At 49.1% G+C, this 18,476-nt stretch overlaps 1 protein-coding gene across 1 annotated transcript in view; it reads right to left on the reverse strand.

The window, feature by feature from the left end:
- The window catches only part of adka (adenosine kinase a), a 135,679-nt gene that overhangs the window by 61,229 nt on the left and 55,974 nt on the right, over window positions 1-18,476 (reverse strand). Inside the window, exons 5-6 of the mRNA XM_036547129.1 lie at window positions 9,861-10,033; window positions 4,330-4,438 (exon numbers count right to left, since the gene is read on the reverse strand). Of these exons, the coding sequence (XP_036403022.1) occupies window positions 4,330-4,438; window positions 9,861-10,033 (282 nt within the window). The remainder of the gene's footprint in view (window positions 1-4,329; window positions 4,439-9,860; window positions 10,034-18,476) is intronic.

Raw genomic sequence — 18,476 nt, forward strand, 5'->3', positions numbered from 1 at the left:
AGCTGACAGCAGGTACACCTAAACAGGCAAGTTAATAAGCGGGCACAGGCTGAGGAAAGGAGAGAAGGAGGGAGGTGAGGAACCCTCATGTTTGGTGGTGTCTGAAGCTCCTCTCTGTGCCAGCATGCCCAAACGTGCTCAGCGCCAACATGCTACAAGACACTTACGACAGTTCCCTGGAAAAGGATAAGCCTCACAATTTTCCCTTTTTTTTTTTTTACCATGCACATGTACGTGGTGCTTGACATGAATTTTGTGGGGAAAAATGTCAGTAATTATTTGAAAATGAGCTAATTATTGACCAGGGAGACTCTTACTTGGAAACAGCTAAGCGCACAACAAGTGAGTCACCCTCGTGATTCTGACTGGCACAGCCAAGCGAACACTTTCCCCGGGTTTTTACTCTCTAGTAAAATGGCCGCGGGTGCTGTTTATGAGCTCAGGCGGGGCCGCTGCGGGATGCTGCGGGGCGTTCCTCCAGCGGAGCACGTCGCACAGGTCACACTTCCTCTCACGCCCCCTCTCACCGTGTTGCCAGGTGCCCCCCCCAGGGGACACGTACCCAATTCGGCGGACCTGGCGCGCGCTCACGAGTGACATAAGCTCCACTTTATTATATCCCCTCTGGGTCAATCTGGCCCACATGCAAGCAGGGCGTTCAGATGCCTTCTCGGCTCTCTCGCTGATGTTCTCCTTTCCGGCTCTCTCCCTCCCTCCTCTCACTCTCACTCTCTCTCTCTCTCTCTCTCTCTCTCTTCCGCCAATTCTCTCAACGTGACTGGGTTCACACGTTCCAGAGGAAGGGAGGCCAGCCCCTTTAAGGGCACACTCTCCCCCTGTATCAAATCTGTTTGGGTTGAATCAGAGTCACTTTAGTTGCCGGGGCCAAGAAGGATTGTGGCACAATAGGTTAATTTAAAGTGGCATAATAGAAAACGCATCTGTCAGGGGAGATCAAATTACAGGGCAAACTCTGCTCTGTGGTTAGAAAAACAAGCCGGCGGAATACTGCAGAGGGTGTGTGTGTGTGTGTGTGTGTCTCGTTGGGGGGGGGGGGGGGGGGGGGGTGTTGGAGGAAAGCTAACTGGGCCAGCAAACGCAAAGACACACACACAAAAATCTCTTTCAATTAGAGTCAGTCATCATTGCTGGCATATCCTTCCCCCCCGTCTTCCTGAGGTTAAATCTGATTTCTGAGACGAGACAACGTGATTTTAAATAGCGATACCGCATCTGTAATTTTTTTTTTTTTTTTAAATGCATCCTCTTGTGTTTTTTCTCCTCCTTTGTCGTGTCTCTCTGCTCCCTCCTGTTATTGCTCAATGTGTGACGATTCGCCTCAGGACCCCCAATTCCCTAGCAACAGCCTGCCACTAAACATTTGGCAGAAGTTCAACAATCTCTTTGTGAAAAATGGCACTGCTGTTCGCCTGCGCCACGGCCGCTGCTTCTGGATGAGCTGTCTGCTGTCGGAGAGAGCGCTCTAATAACTCTGTTTTCGCCCAATCATGCCGTTTAGTAGCAGGCACCTTGAGAGGCCCCACCAGGCCTCGTTAATCAATGCTCTCGCACGCCGTTTTTCTGATCTGATTTACGGAGGAAAGTGAAACGAGCCTGCCCCCCCCCCCCCCACACACCCCCGTGATGTTCATCTAATGAAAAGTGGGCCGGGCGGAAGCTGTGACGCGACTTCGTGACGGGGACGTTCGAAGGCTAACGTCGAGGTTGACGGGGATCGCTGTCGGGGAGGCGTTTGCTGACGCTGGCCTTGATGCTGCGCGGTGCGCTAAATGCTAACATCTACAGCAGCTGACCTTACTGGGCCGTGGAGCAGGATGGTGGTGAAGTCAAAGGCGTACACGAAGTTTTGGTGCTGGAGCAGGTGATCCCGGGACAGCGGCCTGACGCGACCCCCCGCAACGTGACCCAAGGATCCTCGCCACGGGCCAGTCCACAGGGGGTGATCCGTCGCACGCACCCTAACGTGAAGCAGGGACTGAGGGGGGACCACCAGTGCTGAAAAACGCTCCCCCCTTTCCGAAAGGCTCAGAGTTTGTTTACCCCGCGCGTTCTTCCCCCCTGAGTCACGTCCCGTCTGGTCGGAGTGGAACCGGGCCGGTGCGCTGTTCAAACGGGCAGCTTTTTGGAACCGTACCCCTTCGCGAAACAGCCCGATCCAAGTGATTAATCAGACGTTTACTCTCCGTGAGCACGCTAACACGCTAACACGGACAGGACCCTCTCCCACCACACTGAAATCTGGACTGAATTTCCACAACAACGAGGAGAAATAAACAATATTTATGGGCCCTTGCACAGTTTCTGTGTCTCATTAAAGTACTAGGGCACAAACTACATGTTGTACAACTTCATAAAAGGCTTGGGGACATGACATACCGACCACAGAAAAAGAATTTTTACATCTACATAAAACAAAATATTAAGCTGCACAGCTTGTATTCATTCTTGACAATGATTAGCATTAATGCAACCATAAATATCTTGCATTTTTATGCACTATGATTTCCGGCACTATGATTTCCTTGGACATAATAATTGTAATGAAAGTTACTAAAAGGGCCCATATAATGTTAAAAAAAAAAAAAACCTTTCCCTGGCATGTGATGATTTTCTTAAATGACATCAGCAAGCACTGTAACATGTCTAAGACAAGCTTCTGGCCAAGGCTTGGACCACAAGTCTTTGGCTTCATTGGACACCAATGGTGTGGAAACAGCCCATTGACATCAAGCACCTTGGTGTACAAGTGCCCACCCAGACTAAGGCGTGTGGATGGCCCGGTCCGGAGTTCTTGAGAGGGACAGGCTCCAGGACTGGCTGGGCTCCTTGCAAGAGTGGGCTCCTGACGGACGACCGTGAATGTGCGGGCACCAGGGTTGGCGGGTGAGTGCTGGAGGAAGCTGCCGGGAGCTTTAGAGCTGTGGCCCAGCAGCTGAGAGGACTGAGTGGATTTTTGATGAACTCGCCTGGCTGGGAAATCGATTTTAGCACCCCTCCCACGGCCTGCCCGCTCCTGCCGCCGGAAACCTCCGCCGGAGGAGACCCAGGGACGCAGACCAAATGCATTAAACACATTTGCGCTCTGGGTATCCCGCGCAGCTTACCTGGAAACGGGGTTACCGCCATGCTTTTCTCAGGCCCGTGCAAACAAAACCCCTCCAAAAAAAAAAAAAAAAAAATGAAGCCAACCCTCTGGGAGCTACTTGCGTGAGTCCTGTGATAAAATATTCATGGTGGAGCATGTTCAGATTCGTGGCTGTGTGCTTCCTGGCCAGTACTCTAACCATGAACTGAGGTGTTTTATTCCCCCTGTAAGCTTATTCCCTTATTCAGGTGAAAACAAACCTCAAAAAGGCAGCTGGACTTGTTTTCAGACATAATGAAACCCAGGGAAAGTGTTTGGTTGGATGCACCAATGAATTATACCCAGCTTTCTCAGGCCTGTTGATTTGGTGAGTGCTTGGTATGTACAGCTGAACAATATCCCTGGGGTTACTTCTCAAAAACTGAGTGTATTGAATTTTTACTAGAGAGCATCATGCAATATTTGTAAGCACTACTAATAGCTCATTATTTTGTGCATTTTGTTTATGCAAACTTTGAGTAGACCTTGCATGTACAGCATATGAGTCGATACTGTCCTTTGCAAAATGCATTCCATTCAGTTTGTTTCAATCAGCCATAAACAGGTCAACAGCCATTTAAACTGCTATATTAATCTGTGCTGCACTGCCCTGTAATGTTTTTGAAAGGAGCGAGGGGAGGGCGAGACGTTAGCACAGGAACAAACCTGTATCTGTTTCCTGCAGACTCAATCTGAAACAAGCTGACCTCCCGAGACACAAACTTGCAGGCTCACAAGAGAGCAGCCTTCCGAAACAACACACACCCATCCAAGAACCGTTCTTCATTGCTGCAGAAATTCACAGCTGCGTAGATAGTTCCTCTTGTCACGAAAAACAGCGTCAACAGACCTTTTCACAGCCAGGCAACGTTACTATGTTAGAGCCTGAGGAAGTTGTTCTGATTTTAAAAACCGAGAGGCAATATCGAGTGACCTACTTTGATTGTGGTTTAATTGGTTGATGTTCCCTCTCTGTCATTTTCATATACATTCCTTGACCAAAAAAAAAGATTGTTTTTCATTTACCAACATCCAAATTTCAAGCAAATTGCCATCTCTTTTCCGTCAAATCAGAAACAAATATGAAAAGTCGAAAAGATGGTTACTTTTCGTACCCTCTGCCCATACACACAGCGATCTGGCATTTATAAAGGAAACCACCTTGCGAGGGTAAAGCTACTCACCGCGATGTAATAAACTTTAGCTTTTTCCACCAGCTTCCAGTTCTCCTCCAGGTCCAGGTGCTTCTCCTTCTTGTAGCAATTCGCCGCTGCCAGGTTAGCGATGAGGGACCTGGAAGAGCAGGCACAATTTTGACTTTAGCATTAGCACTAACTTTTTTCTAATCACAGAACAAAACATTTCTTCTTTACGTGAGCTTCCCAATGTGTTCTGCCTTTTATTCAATGGGTAAAAACTACATCACATCACCTTGCCCACTCTTACTTCCATTTAAATCTTAGACATCAGACGAAATTAAAAGCTGCAATCAGAGAGGGCTTAACGGGGCCAGTATAAGGAGTCTGCTTTGCATAACAGCTGCAGATGTACTCTGCCAGTAGCAAATGCTAACAGACTATTGCTTCTGATCAAAACTTTCGATGGATCCCACCAAAACACAAAAGCGAACAAGAGGGTCAACACCGCAGTGGCATGTGAAGTGCAGCAGAAGTCAGTGATGGGGATTCTGTTCATCATTACCCTTCGCCTCGGTTGCTATGTCAGTAAAACGGCTACTTCCAATCTGCAAAAAAGGGAAGCCCCACCCTCTCGTTATCCAGCTCCTCTTTATTGAGAGGGGTGAGATTAAACGTCACCCCTCTCCCATACTACACCATGGTTGGAACCCGCAGGTTCCTACATCAGTCTGCTGAGAGAACTGCAGAGTTCTATGTTATCTATTACACTGCATTAAATCATTCAACTCAGTGCCACAGCTCAGCATCTGGGGGAAAAAAATACCAAATAACAAACACGCAGCGTGCTGTGTGTCCGAAGGGTTGCAGGGCGATCCGAGGGGGGGATCGCTTTGTTTCCACTTGACCTGAATTCCGGCGCGGCTGGGTCTGTCAGGTACGCGCACGTTAGCGGCTGAGCAGCTCCAGAAATGCCGTGCTCGGCACAACCCCCCCACGGCGGGGAGGACGTTCGGTACAAACTCAGCGCCCAGAGAGCCTGCAGCCCTCCTCACGTACGCTAAGAGGAGCACGTTTCTAATAACGGCGGCCTGCTGCGCGGTACTGAGTATGGAGAACTGAAATGCCGCGTGGGTGAGGGCTCGCTGACGTACAGCAGACGGCCAGATAAGATGCAGAACTGCATGAGGCCGCTACGGTTCGGCTTGGAGAACTCTGGGAAATTCCATCCGGGTCTAAAAACTGGGAAACAGGCATAAAAACTCTCCACAACTCACAGACCAATATATACTGATTAGACCGTTCATCTTAAAGCAAGAACACACACCTTGCAAAGAGCTACATCGAAAAACACTTATTCAGTTATCTCTGATAATTAAATAAGTAAGTAAATGGAACCACAGAAATTGTCGAGAATGTGGGAACATAAATCAAATTGCTGCTTGCTACATCACGTAATACCCTGCTGGTGCCTGGGGGTAATGACCACTCTGGAGTCAGAGTCTGACAAAGTCAAAAATAAAAGAAGCTTTTATCCCATCTACCCAAACGCCCAGCAGCTGAGCGGCCTGCCGCACACCTCAGAGGACCATTGTGGGCGACCTTTCCGTGTCGTCCAGAACGGCGGCCTGCCTTTTAAGGGGGCCCGCAAGCGTCCGACACGCTTGCGAGGGAGTCGGCAAGGGACGCCTCGGGCCGCGGGAGGATAAAGGCGGGGGGCAAGAGGGTATCGATCCGTAAAGGGCCGGTCGATGTGCGGGTCGATTGTGGGACGGACCGTGACCTCCGCTGCCTCCGGTGTCGGCGGGGCGCTGGCGGAACTCGCGCGGCAGGCTGGCGGTTTTGGGAGGTGGGGGGAGGTGTGGGTACAGAGAGCGCTGTGCGCAGCTCCATGCAGCAACAGAACCACAGAGCTCTGTATTACAACACGCCGGCCCAATGAAAACAAACTCCAACAGAAGGGGGGTTTTCACGGGAAACTCCACTCCTGTCAGACTGACTCACGGATACGAAAACCCACCGAAAGCAAGCCCACAATCCAGCATGAACAAGCAGCAAACAGCTCCACTCTCATTCCCTCCTGCATCATTCAACGCCAACCCCACTATCACCACACCCAGGTTCCAACACCTACTCCAGTACAGCTGTACAGGCCTCTTGAAAGTGAACCAAAAAGTAGGCCAAATGAAGGCCACACAGAGTGGCATTTAGATTTTAACCGCATAGCAGGCTAAATTAAGGCAAGATCAGGCGGCGTTTGCATCTTAACAACACATCCAGCAAAATTAATGCAAATACCTTGCAATGCACTCAGCGAGCACTCCTAAAGATACTAGAACTAAACACCTCACTTCAGCACACCAACGTGATTCAACCTATGGCATGGCTTATTTTCCAAAAAGCGGGTCACCCACTGAAGACATAATGGACCGCAAGCTTATCTGATCGGTTCCTGTGCAGAGACAGGAAGAATGCACCAGCAAAGCCGCACCAAACATACCCTGCCCGGATGCCACTCTTACATAATCTTTTCATGTCCAAATAATTCACGCTCCAAAAGAACAAAGCACCTGGAGCTGGAGTTATTGCTTTTTTTTTCAGATATGAGCCATGGTTTTCATCTCCTGTGTTAAAACGGTTCAATATTTTCAAAAATAAAAGTTCACAGACCCGGGCAAAATCAATCCCCCCCCAAGTCGTTGTGCTGCATCCCCATCTAGTCGACTGAAGTGAAAAATATTCGCTGGGAGAGGGAACATCTGTAAACAGTTGTGCATCTGAGCTACAAAGGCCTATGTTAAGAAAACGCCATTGCAGGCTGTAATTACAAAGTAGCAGCTCAAGCTGTCAGAGACATTCCACATATGAAAAACAGCTTTTAAACGCTCTCCAATCTGTCTTCAGCTCTTTCTAGTGCAATATTTCAGTTTACTTCATCTATGTCTAGACTTTTCAACTTAACTTCAACTGTTGACTGAGACATTTTAAAGAAGCCAAATCATAACAGCTTTCATCACCTAAAATGCTGTGAAAAGTGTTGACAAAAAACAGAAACAAATAAAAAAGACAATAATAATAAACCTAGCTCTGAATATGATTAAAGTTATACAGTTACCTGTAATTTAAATTGTGACTGTAATTCAGGTCTGGTATGCTGAGAGTCAAAAAAAACAGCTGATACCAATGAAATATATATGCAAAAAATTAGGACAGGAATGGTAGTAGGGGCCCTATACCCATCCATAGAAAAAGCTTAGCTACCCTATAGCAACCCCTGAATATACTGTAATAAAACTAAACATTCGTGCATCTCATAGGCTAAAAAATCTAGATATAGAAAAATATAAGACTAAATTGAATAAAATTTTGAAGTGATCAAATTAGATTTTTCATGTCATAATTGATGGTGAACCAACGCTGCTGACCTCACATTGTCTGATTTGATTGGCTACTTGTGTTTGTCAACCCACTGACTGCTTAGCAGTTTTATGTTATCTGAGCTATATTTTTCAGGGATTAGCCAGATTCCTATGACTACAAATGTGGTTATAGTGTGTTTCACTTTGGTGATACCAAAATCCGCAGAGGCCATGCTCAAACCAGCAACTTGTGTTGGTGATCAGTTCCAGAACCAAAGAAGTGGATATTATCAATATGACTGATCATTTGCTGTGAATCCAAACAGGCGGATAGTTTTTTCTGTAACTGGTGGGTACACCAGTCTTTGTTTGCTGGTCTAAACGACCATATCAATGTCTGATGTGTCAGCAGGCCCGTCAGGGTGTCAGCATCACCGTTTAATAGCCTGTGTTTCAGGGGGACAGTGGAGACCACTTTCCTGTGTGTTGTTGCCGATATTCGGTGCGTTCACTTTTGGTAAATTAGTTTTTCTTTCCCAGCACACAAAGCTTGTCTTTGTTAATACTGTCATGATAATGATTGTGTCTGACAGAGCGGCACAGTGTGTGTTATTAGTAGCCTGTCAACAGGCCATGTTTTCTGCAGTGTGTATTCTATGATTTGCGTTGCGAGGGATTGGTGCGGTTCTTATGGAGCTTGTCACTGCCTGACCAAGCTGAACAGTGATGAGCCCATTGCATTCTGCCTGTCTTTAGTTGACCTAGTATTATTAATTAATTTCTTTTTTTTTTTCCAAAATTCGTTAGCACCTGCTATAAATAATTCAGCTGCCCCACAGCAACCCCAGTCTTGCATGTCTGGCGCCGTTGCCGAACACAGTGTATACCACTGAGAGCTTACCGGGCTGTAAAACATCAGATGAGTCAGTGTTTTGATTTAAGTTTAGAGAGCCCAGAGCAGCACAGAGACAATGGACCACTGCAGCTGAGCAGAAATGATCTCCACGCGCGGGGACCAGATACGATATGAAATAAAGGCACTTGTAATTTTCACTGCCGGCGAACCAACCAGCCCCGTGTCAAGGCAGGGCCGACGGACCCGGGGCCAGGAGGTTCTGCTTCTGCGTTATTATCGCTGTTGTTGCTGCTGTTGTTATTGTTATTTTTATTGTTATTATTCAGATTTTATTATTCAGGCTGCTCCTGAGGCACCGGGTTGATTCAACTGCTGGCTGAATACTGATTTGGGCTTTGCATCACCTGAAAATTCTGCTAACAGTGCGTGTTATAGTGAAAACACTGGTGCTCACAGATATTTACAGTTAGAAATTTTTATTGAAAATATTTTGTCTATAAGTGTCCCTTAAAGTCTGGGTAGGTCTTATGTAAGCTTGAATTTGTTGTTAAATTAAAAACATTTTTGGCTTTGAGTTAACTGACAAATTTTTTGATCTTAAATGTAATACCAATCCATCTGATTGACTCATTTTCAGAGCCAAGATAGATAAAAACGAGTTACTAACAGCTTTTACAAACACAGCAACCAGACATTTCCCTCCACACAGTACTAACATGACGCACCTGTCAAGTGCAGACAAACCCAGTTTTCATGTAACAGCTCAATCATGCTCAGTAATTAAGAGCTCAGGTGGAACAAAAATGTACGCGCACAGTTTCCCCTGGGGTTGGGTTCGAGGGAGCTCCAGTCTGAAGCCCTGAATCCGTTGAGAGAGTGGGGTCCCTGAGTAGCCCCCCTGCTCTAGTCTGCCGTCGCTCAATGACAGCTGCCCTGGGACCCACTTCCCAAATTACAGTGCAATGCGGGTGCGCAGCTGTACTCCACAGGGGGCCCTACTAGTTGGCCAACGGTCACCAGGAGTGGGTGTGGTACGTATGTAATCTCACGTAACAACTGGCCAATTATGTCTGAGATGTGTATGGTGATTACCTCTGGTGGTATTTTCGCCACAGCAAATAGATAGGCAGATAGATACAGATAGACAGATAGATAATAATAATAATAATAATAAACTGACAGACAGATATATAGATAGATAGATAGACTGACCGACAGATAGATAGAAACAGTAATAAGATGTATAAATGGAGAACAGTGTGAGTCCCAGCGTGCGCTCTGTAACATGACCTCGCCTCTTCCTGAGGAAACACCGAGCGTGCTCCATCCAGGGAGAGGGGGCGGGGAGTGGGCGGCGGCCTGACCTGTTGTCGCCGGTAATGCAGGCGGCGCAGGTCCCTGTGGGCTCCTCGGTCTGCTCGTAGTAGTGAGCGTCCACGTGCGCCTCCTCCGCCTTCTTCTTCAGGATCTCGCCGAACTTGTCCGTGCCGATGCAGCCGAAGAAGGTGGCCACCTTGTGCGGCTCCTGGATCATCCACTGGAAAAAAACGAGAGCGGCAGAGAGAGAGAGAAAGGTTACCCCTTCTGGAATTCCGGAAAGAGGGGTGCTCATCGAAAAACACCGCTGCGGAACGGTGTTTCCAGGGTCTGGCTTTTTTGGAGTGCGGTTCACGTTTCTTGGACAGAGAGAGTTGCACTGGCAAGGGTGCTGTGCAGCTGTGGAGACCGAAAACAAAGCTCAGAACTAAAACAAAGCACTGATATCCTGGTGAAGCTGCACTGTGCCAAGCAGACATCACGCCTAACAAAATTTTAGTGTTTCGTTTCAGCACGCTTCGAATAAATTCCTCACATTTTCAAACTACTGGGCAATAAAACGTTTTATATTAAGATACATATTCAAATATTATTCTCTCTGGGCCCATGCCAGCACTAACAATGCGATAAAACTAATGGTATTATAAACAAACCTATGGCTGAAAAATTCTGTGGTTTCTCAATAATGATTTCCCATATGCCTCTGATTGGAGCGTTGTGAACTTTCCAAAGAGAGAGAAGTCAGTAAACCCGGGGAAAGACCGAACAAGCGAAGTGACCGACCGGGTTACAAATGAGCCTAGCAAAGGGCCGCGATCCGCTAAGTGCTTGGCAAATGCAAACAAACTGCTTTCCCGAGGTTCATTTTCAAATCCTTATTGTGTCCTTGCCGAAAAAGCCCACAGGGCCTTTTAATGAAAAAGGGGGTTAGGGCAGGAGGAGCTCTCCTCAGCGCTCGTAAGTGCCGAAAACGGTTTAAGTAGGGCACTAATTCCGGTGCACTTGACACCGCCTCTGGGCGCCAGCATTGTGCTGCTCGGCCACTTTTATGAAGATGATGAAATGGCCTCCTCAAACTTTAGCGCAGCCCCCCCCTCCCCCCTTCCCCCCACCCCCCGGAAGATTTATTAGCGCACGTGATGCTATGTTTGCTTGTTTTATTGCAACCTTGCGTTTGTTGCCGCCAAGGCCCCCCTTGCGAACGGGACGCGGCTGCTTCGCGGGATGACCTGCATACGCGAAAAATTAATCATTTCGCCTCGTCGCTACGGGCGCAGAAAAATATGGATTTCCACTCCCTGTCCCGGGCCATTTTTCAACTTTTTATACCGAAGAAATGTTACACCAACCAGAAGAAAATAACCCCCGGCTGCAGATTCCCCCCTTTCCGCCTCTTAGAGCGTACCCAGGGCTTATCTTTAGGGGGTAGAGATCTTGCTTCACCTTACAATTACATTTAAGAGACCGGGAAACTGACGTCATGTTTTCTACCGAGGATATTATCCCCACAGGAAGTGTTTGGATGGACACGGCAGCTGCATGTTGAGTCAATGGCCCTTTTAACGACTAATTTTACACATTCTTGGTGGATCCAAAAGCTTTCCCTTTCCCGTGGCTTTTCAGGATTACAGGCCTACTCTAGGTTACTGTATAACCGTGTTACCTGCCCAAAGCCCCAGGAACTGCACTGGTTTATGAAGGGCAACAGAGCACCCCACGGATATGATCCTGAATTTGCAACATGAGCACCGAGGCCTCAGAAATACAGACTTCGAAGGAGAGAGAACAGAGTGGGGCTTAGGATTGAGGTAAAACACTGTACAATAAATAAAAAGACAACCGTAACCGTAACACTCCATACTGCACAAAACATTCAGGAAGGAAGCAACCATGTGCTGAACCCAAGTAGGATTCTATGGCTCCAATGGGTAGGAGATGCCCCTTTCCAGGTTGAAGTGTAAAAAAAGCGCCTCTTTTTCCCCTTGCCCCTTCTCTCTCCCCCCACCTCTTCACTCCTCCCTCTCTCACTCTTTTTCTCTTCCCCGCTTTCTCTCTCTTGCTGACCATTCTCTTTCCTTTTCTCTCTTCACCCTCTCCCCCGTTCTCTTTCACCCTCTCCCCCGTTCTCTTTCACCCTCTCCCTTCTCTTCCTCTCTCTCCCTGCTCTCTTTCTGTTTCCCCTCCCCTCGCCCCCTTCTCTCTCTCCACCCCACCCCCGCCCCACACCCCTCCCTCTCTCTCTACCCACTCTCCCTCTCTCCTCCCTCTCTCTCCTGCCTCCCCGCCCCACCCTCTTGTGGTACCACGCGCTCGGCAAGGTCACCTCCTCGGGTTGCCGTCAGGTCTGATTTGCCTGCGACTTACTCGGAGCCCAAGGTCGCAGGCTGCAGGCGGCAAACGATGCCACGCCGTCCTCTCTGTCCACGGGACTCCCAGGTGACAGCAGAGAGAGGGAGACTCAGAGGACGGTCGCCTGGTCCCCCTTCTCCTCTACACACAGGCCTGGATGCTACTGTAGTTCACTCCATTGAGTGATTCTTTAGGGGTCCTTTAGCGGGAAACATCATTACCGTCTGCTTAAACCCCAAAAAGGGTGGAATTATAAAAAGCACATCCAGTGGGGCAGAGCCAGACCCCAAATGAAATTCCTAATGGGTCGTTTCCTGTCCCAAATGTCACAAGAGATTAGAAGAGGATGCACAAAAACACACCAAACGTTCTCAGTGAATGCTAATTGTAAGAATCTGTAAACAGAACAATAAATAAAAGCCAAACAAGGCAGAGGAGCCTGTCTCGACGGGTAGTTTCCATGCTCTGACACTGCCAATCAAAGGCCGCGTAAATCCGGCCCGTTACGGCGAATGAGCTCAGTCCCCTGCGACTGTACGAGGAGGAGCCGTGCCCGCTCGCTCCCATTCGGGGACCACCCGCCGACAGTCGCTCTTCCAACTGAGGTCTGAAAGAGGCAATACCCCCGGCGAAGACAAAGCGCTATCTGAGGGGCCGCCGAAAGGTCAAACAGCCACGCGCCGCGCATTCATGCTTAGTCACATCCCAATTACCCTGCGGCGGCGGCGGCGGAGGACGCGGGAATTGGCAAACGCGCGTTCTCATTACTGCCAGACGGGGGCCGGAGATGGGGGGGGAGGGGTGAAGCGGCATGCTGACATGATACGCAGCCCCCCCCCCCCCCCCGATTACCGCAAGCGGCAGGCCCGGATTCCCCGGGACAAACAATCACGGGCAGATTCTACCTGGCTGAAGAAACAGAAATGTAATGACCCTTCGGAAATGAAAACCCTGCCTGGCGCCGACGCTTTCGGAGGGAGGCGGGAAACCTCCCGAAAAAAAAAACACAGAGCACAGCGAGCACCTCTCCAGGCAGGGGTGATAAGTATACCTTATGCTAAGTGAGGGGAAGAAGTCAAATCTCTGTCGTGTTGGACTGCTGTTCGTCCACGTATGGTTCCCCCCTGGCCAAACACACACACACACACACACACACACACACACACACACACACACATCCACACCCGCACACCGCCTCCCGTCTCCCGTCTCCCAGGCTGCGGATGGATATTAATTATGACATCTTGCAGATAGGAGGAGCTTCGCACAGGGGAGGTGACCCAGCATGCACTCCAGCAATGGCCAGCTGCCGCTCCTAGCGCCCCGGCTGACGTGGGACCCGCCACGGTGGAGATGCGACAGCGACTAGCGCGACCGCGGGAGGCCACACTGGCCTCGCAACCTGCCCGCCTCCGCACCTGGGCTGACCCCAAGCCAGTCACTTTTTCTGTCACACGTAAAACAACACAGAAAATACTCATTTCTTGGCCATTTTTGGCCAAGAAATTTATGTTCTATTAGTGAGGCAGCCACAATTCAAATCAAGTCATCCCATAGAGAGACAACTTAATGATTTATGCACTGCTCAAAATAAATCAAGTATGAAAGCAATGTATTTTATCATAAGAACATAAGAACATATGATGACGAGAACAGGCCATTCGGCCCAACTAAGCTCGCCATTTCTTAATTAAAGAGATAGCTGGCTGTATCATACTGTATGGCTCCTTCACAATGGGTGCTCTGACACCCTGAGAGTTCAGCAGCCCTCCAAACAATGGCTTTAAATACCACTTAACCTGAAAAGTCCTCTTAGACTTAAGGTCTCCATGTCAGATGAAGGCGACACTAATTGCAGGCTTTATCAGTGCTCCGTGGGCTATTTCTAGGATGCGAAAATGGCAAGCTGATGACAGGGGCCAAAAGGCAGGCGTGAACACGACCGCCTGCGCTCTTAGCTCGACCGCGTGCTCCTCTGGGTCCGGCCTGCGTCCAGACAGAAACGCACGCCAACAATAACTGAGGCCAGTAAACCTCTGCCCGTCAATACCTGTCACGGCTAACGTATTTAAAAAAAAAAAAAAAAAAGGGCAGGCCACGGGCTTGTCAGCACACTGACAATGATGAGCTGTGGCAGGCTCTATTAAATGGCTCTTCGCTGCAAAGCGGTTCCCGTTGGGGAGAAGGGGGCTAAGGGTTTTTCACTCAATCAGGCAACAAGCAAAGTTTTTTTTTTTTCTATTTTTACAGACTGGAACATCTGGTCAATTTCTCTTATCAGTTCAATTTCATGCACAGTTAGCGCTCCGGAGCTTTCTCTGCATAGACGGCTGGGCACACTTTGGGCTGCCTTCCATGGTTTAGGTTAAGAGATATAGAGTCAGCGTTTAGGGGGAGACTGGGAGGGGAAGAGAGAGAGGAGAGAGGAGAGAGGAGAGAGGGAGAGAGAGAAAGAGAGAGAGAGAGAGAGAGAGGAGACAGTGGGGGGGAGCGGTGTGCGTGTGTGTGTGCGTGCAAGAGATATGGAGAAAGAGTGAAGCAGAGGGGGAGCAAGTGAGAGAGTGTATGAGAAACAGAGAAGCAGAGAGATGGAGAGAGAAAGATAGAGAGGGGGGAGAAAAAGGGAGTTAGTGTGTGTGAGAGAAACGGGGAGAGAGAGGAGAAACAGAAAGGGAGAGAGGAGAAACAGAGAGGGAGAGAGAGGAGAAACAGAGAGGGAGAGAGAGGACCTCTGGCTCCTGTCACTGCTGCTTGCCATTACGCCTCCCTGCTGAGTCCTCGCCATGGCGACAGAGCTCAAGGAGAAGAGCAGACCACTTAATGACCAATGATTGTTTGAGTTGAAGCCCTGTCAAAGGCATGAGCGGCCTGATTCCGCAGACAGGTTTTTCTGCTGTGTGTCTTTCTCAGAGACATTATATATAGCAGGAAGCGAAATGACAAACAGCACTTAAAGCCGTGATTCACTGTAATCCCAGCCATTTGAGCACCATCTAATTTTCTCTCGGTGTAGGCAGAAAAAATGTCTCATTATATAACATGCTACTGTGTCCTCTACCCACAATGTTACAATTATTCCCTTTTAGGAGCAATCTAACATAACAATCGCTGAGCACAAACAAACATTTCGCAGAGGGTGGAGGCTGTCACTGTGCAGTCACTCAAAGGAAGAAAGAAACCTTTAAGATTAGGTGCTCATTTTCAGCTGCGTTATGAATCTCCGTGGGCCTTGCGCGAATGAAAGGTGCCAGGAATGGATGCGTCCTAGAGCTGCAGAGGCAGCCATTGTGAGTGTCTCTATGTCTTGTCGGGACAGACCAAGGTGATAAACATCAAACTGGGTGAATTTATGCCCAGCATGTTCCAAGTTCCAGGCACGAAAGCAATTGGCCTGGCGTAATCTCCTCTCGTTGATATGCCATCAAAGGACAAGCTGTGAGTGTGGAGTATCGCCAGCCTAGTGTCAGAGACATCTCGAACTGAAAAGGGAAAAAAAAAACTGCAATCTGAAGGCTTGGAGTTTATTTGAAAAGGAATGACTCACTCGCTTCCCCCCCCCCACTTGTGAAATATATTGTCATGTTTTGCTTGAGGTTTTTTCTTTTCCCCCCCTCACGGATGGGGGATGAATTATGTAGGTGATGCCCTCGGATCGGGAGCGTGACGCATGCGGCTCGTGCGGAAGGGGGGCCGCTCATTGCCTGACGGAGTCGAGGCCGAGCCGGAACACGCGATGCTGCGTGCGGCCCGTGAGCCGTGACTCGCACGAGTGCGGGACGACCCGGCCGCTCCGCTCTCCAGCACTCGTTAGACAAAGGCCGTTAAAAAGCACCCCGGTGCTGATTTACGACCCAGGCGGAATTAACCCGTCATAAAACGGTGAGTCCTGCGTTCCTGGGTGCAGGGATAGGTTGGGGGGGGAGGGGGGGAGGAGTGGGAGAGAGATCCGGGACAAGGCACTTAAAGAGCGAAGCCCCCTAATCCGGGCTGAGGCACGATGGAGTCCTGTGGGCTGGGGGGGGGCACAGCTGGGGTACCCCCGGCACTGCGCCCGGGCGTCGGCGCAGGTGAATCTGTTTCACCCCTTTGATCTGCTGCATATGTCGGGGGCCCCCGTGGGGGGAGAGGATCCGGGGCAGACGGAGATTTGGGGCACCCCGCACCAGCGAAAGGAGGGGAGGGAGGCTCAGAGAGGGTCGGGTTAGACCGTGTTTAACGTGGCGGCATGGAAAATGGACATAAAATAAGATCCTTCTGAGAGGCAGACAAAACAGAAAAACAACTGGTCTACAGAGTATAGAAGCTGTATCTGTTCGGCATCCCGCAGCGCCATCTGTACATAAAACACTCCATATGTCCAGACAGCTCTATAAAAAGCACCTTGCAATGTTCTAAGACACAATAAAACCCATGGAAAAGTGTCTAGATGTCCCACCCATGCATGTGCACACACAGACATAATCACACTGCCACGGGACACTGTGTGCTACATCTGACTAGCCTTCCAACTTTCCCCCAGGTACATTTCCGAAACCGCATTGACTTTCTTCCAGAAAACCGAAAATTCCTCATTCCAATTACACGCAGCCTAAACGTTAAATGTAATTAGACCTGCATGGAAACGTATGGGCGCGATTCCTCTTCGGAGAACAGCCCGGGGTGGCCTTTAACAAAAGTGAGTTTGCTCAATTGACCGTTATGAATCGCCGTCTTTGCTGTTAATAAACTCCCTCGGTCTGGCGCTGCTGTTTATCTCGGAGTGTTTGGCAGTTCCGTGCTCTTTGTGCGGCATTAATCAACAGCCCTTCTCCCCTCCCACGTTCATAAAGGGAGCCATTCTTGCTGAGGGCGAGGCATGAGAGACGCTGGAGAGATTATTCAGCTGAATGCAGAGATCAGAGGCGGGCCTTGGAGTAACCTCTGGCCCCCCTCCACTGCCAGAGCGCGGGGCAGACAAAGGCAGCTTTACGCCTGTTACGGTCTAATAGAAATTTGACAGGAACGAGGAGAGGGGGGCAATCAATCTGATTCAAGCATGAGAACCCACCTCCGGACTCACAATAAAATGAATTCAGTTTTTCTCTATAATAACGCCCCCCGCTGGCCCGATGGCCGACCCACACACACTCAAGGCGCTAAATCTTTCTCTCTCTCTCTCACACAGACACACACACACACACACACACACACACACACACTCAGCGCACTCTCATACGCATACAAAGCGTACTCTCTCACACACACACGGTACACATTCTCACACGCACACAGCATGCAATCTCACACACAAAGTACACACTCTCCCATGTACACACAGAGCACACTCACACACAGATGATATGCTCACACACACGTGGCATGTACTCTCTCACACACAGACACACACAGCAGACACACAGTGTGCACACACACACAGCATATACTCTCTCACACACAAAGCATGGACTCGCACAAAACCGCGAACAGTTACGGAAGAGAATTTGTATCCAGAGAGTATATTTGAATCCCGCATGGGACGGTGCTGTTGTACTGTTAAGTACACCCCCCCAAATCACTTCCATAAATATTTAGCTGTATGAATGAATAATATGTTCAGTGAAGCAATACAAGTCTCCATGGATACAGGAGTCTACTAAGCAAATGCTATAAAATATACATCCGCTCCCTTCCGATTCTCATTGTTTTTTATCTTGCGTCCCTATTTAATCAAGTTACCAGCGGTAAATGAGCAGAGTGGCCTCTCCTCTTACTGAATCCATCAGTGTAAAAGTAGCCTGTGTAGCGATCCTTTGGCTCCAGCACAGGTAAGAGGGAGGGAAAAAAAAAAACCTCTTAACTTCTGAATGACCCAGACAATGATGCCATTCAATCAGTCTGCTGGCTGGAAGGAGAAAGAGACAGATCACAGCACTAAAGGGAGAGAGAGAAAGAACCCCTCTCTCCTGCAAAAGCACTCATGCGGGATCTAAAAGCGCTTCTTCCTCTTCTGTGGTCAACCTCAGAAATAAGGAGTCCCTTACAAAAGCCCAACCTTCAGCAATTTGGGCCGCCAAAACCCTCCGCGAAACACTTCAGACTTAATTACAGTTAAGACATCAAAACAAAATGGAAAGTGGAGCGAGAGATGGAGGGCGATCGCGAATGTCACCACGCCGTTCAGCGGGCCCTCAGCGAAACGCGTGGGGCGGGTGGGGGGGGGGAGGGGTTGCAGGGGGCGCTAAAACAGTGGAGCCCTCCAGGCCTGTCGCCGTTTTTATCACCCCACTCGTATGCGGTGAAAATACGCCGGGCCAGGGACGCGGTGGAAAACAATG

This window comes from Megalops cyprinoides, chromosome 15 (genome assembly GCF_013368585.1).
Source record: "Megalops cyprinoides isolate fMegCyp1 chromosome 15, fMegCyp1.pri, whole genome shotgun sequence".
In the NCBI taxonomy this organism is placed as follows: domain Eukaryota; kingdom Metazoa; phylum Chordata; class Actinopteri; order Elopiformes; family Megalopidae; genus Megalops; species Megalops cyprinoides.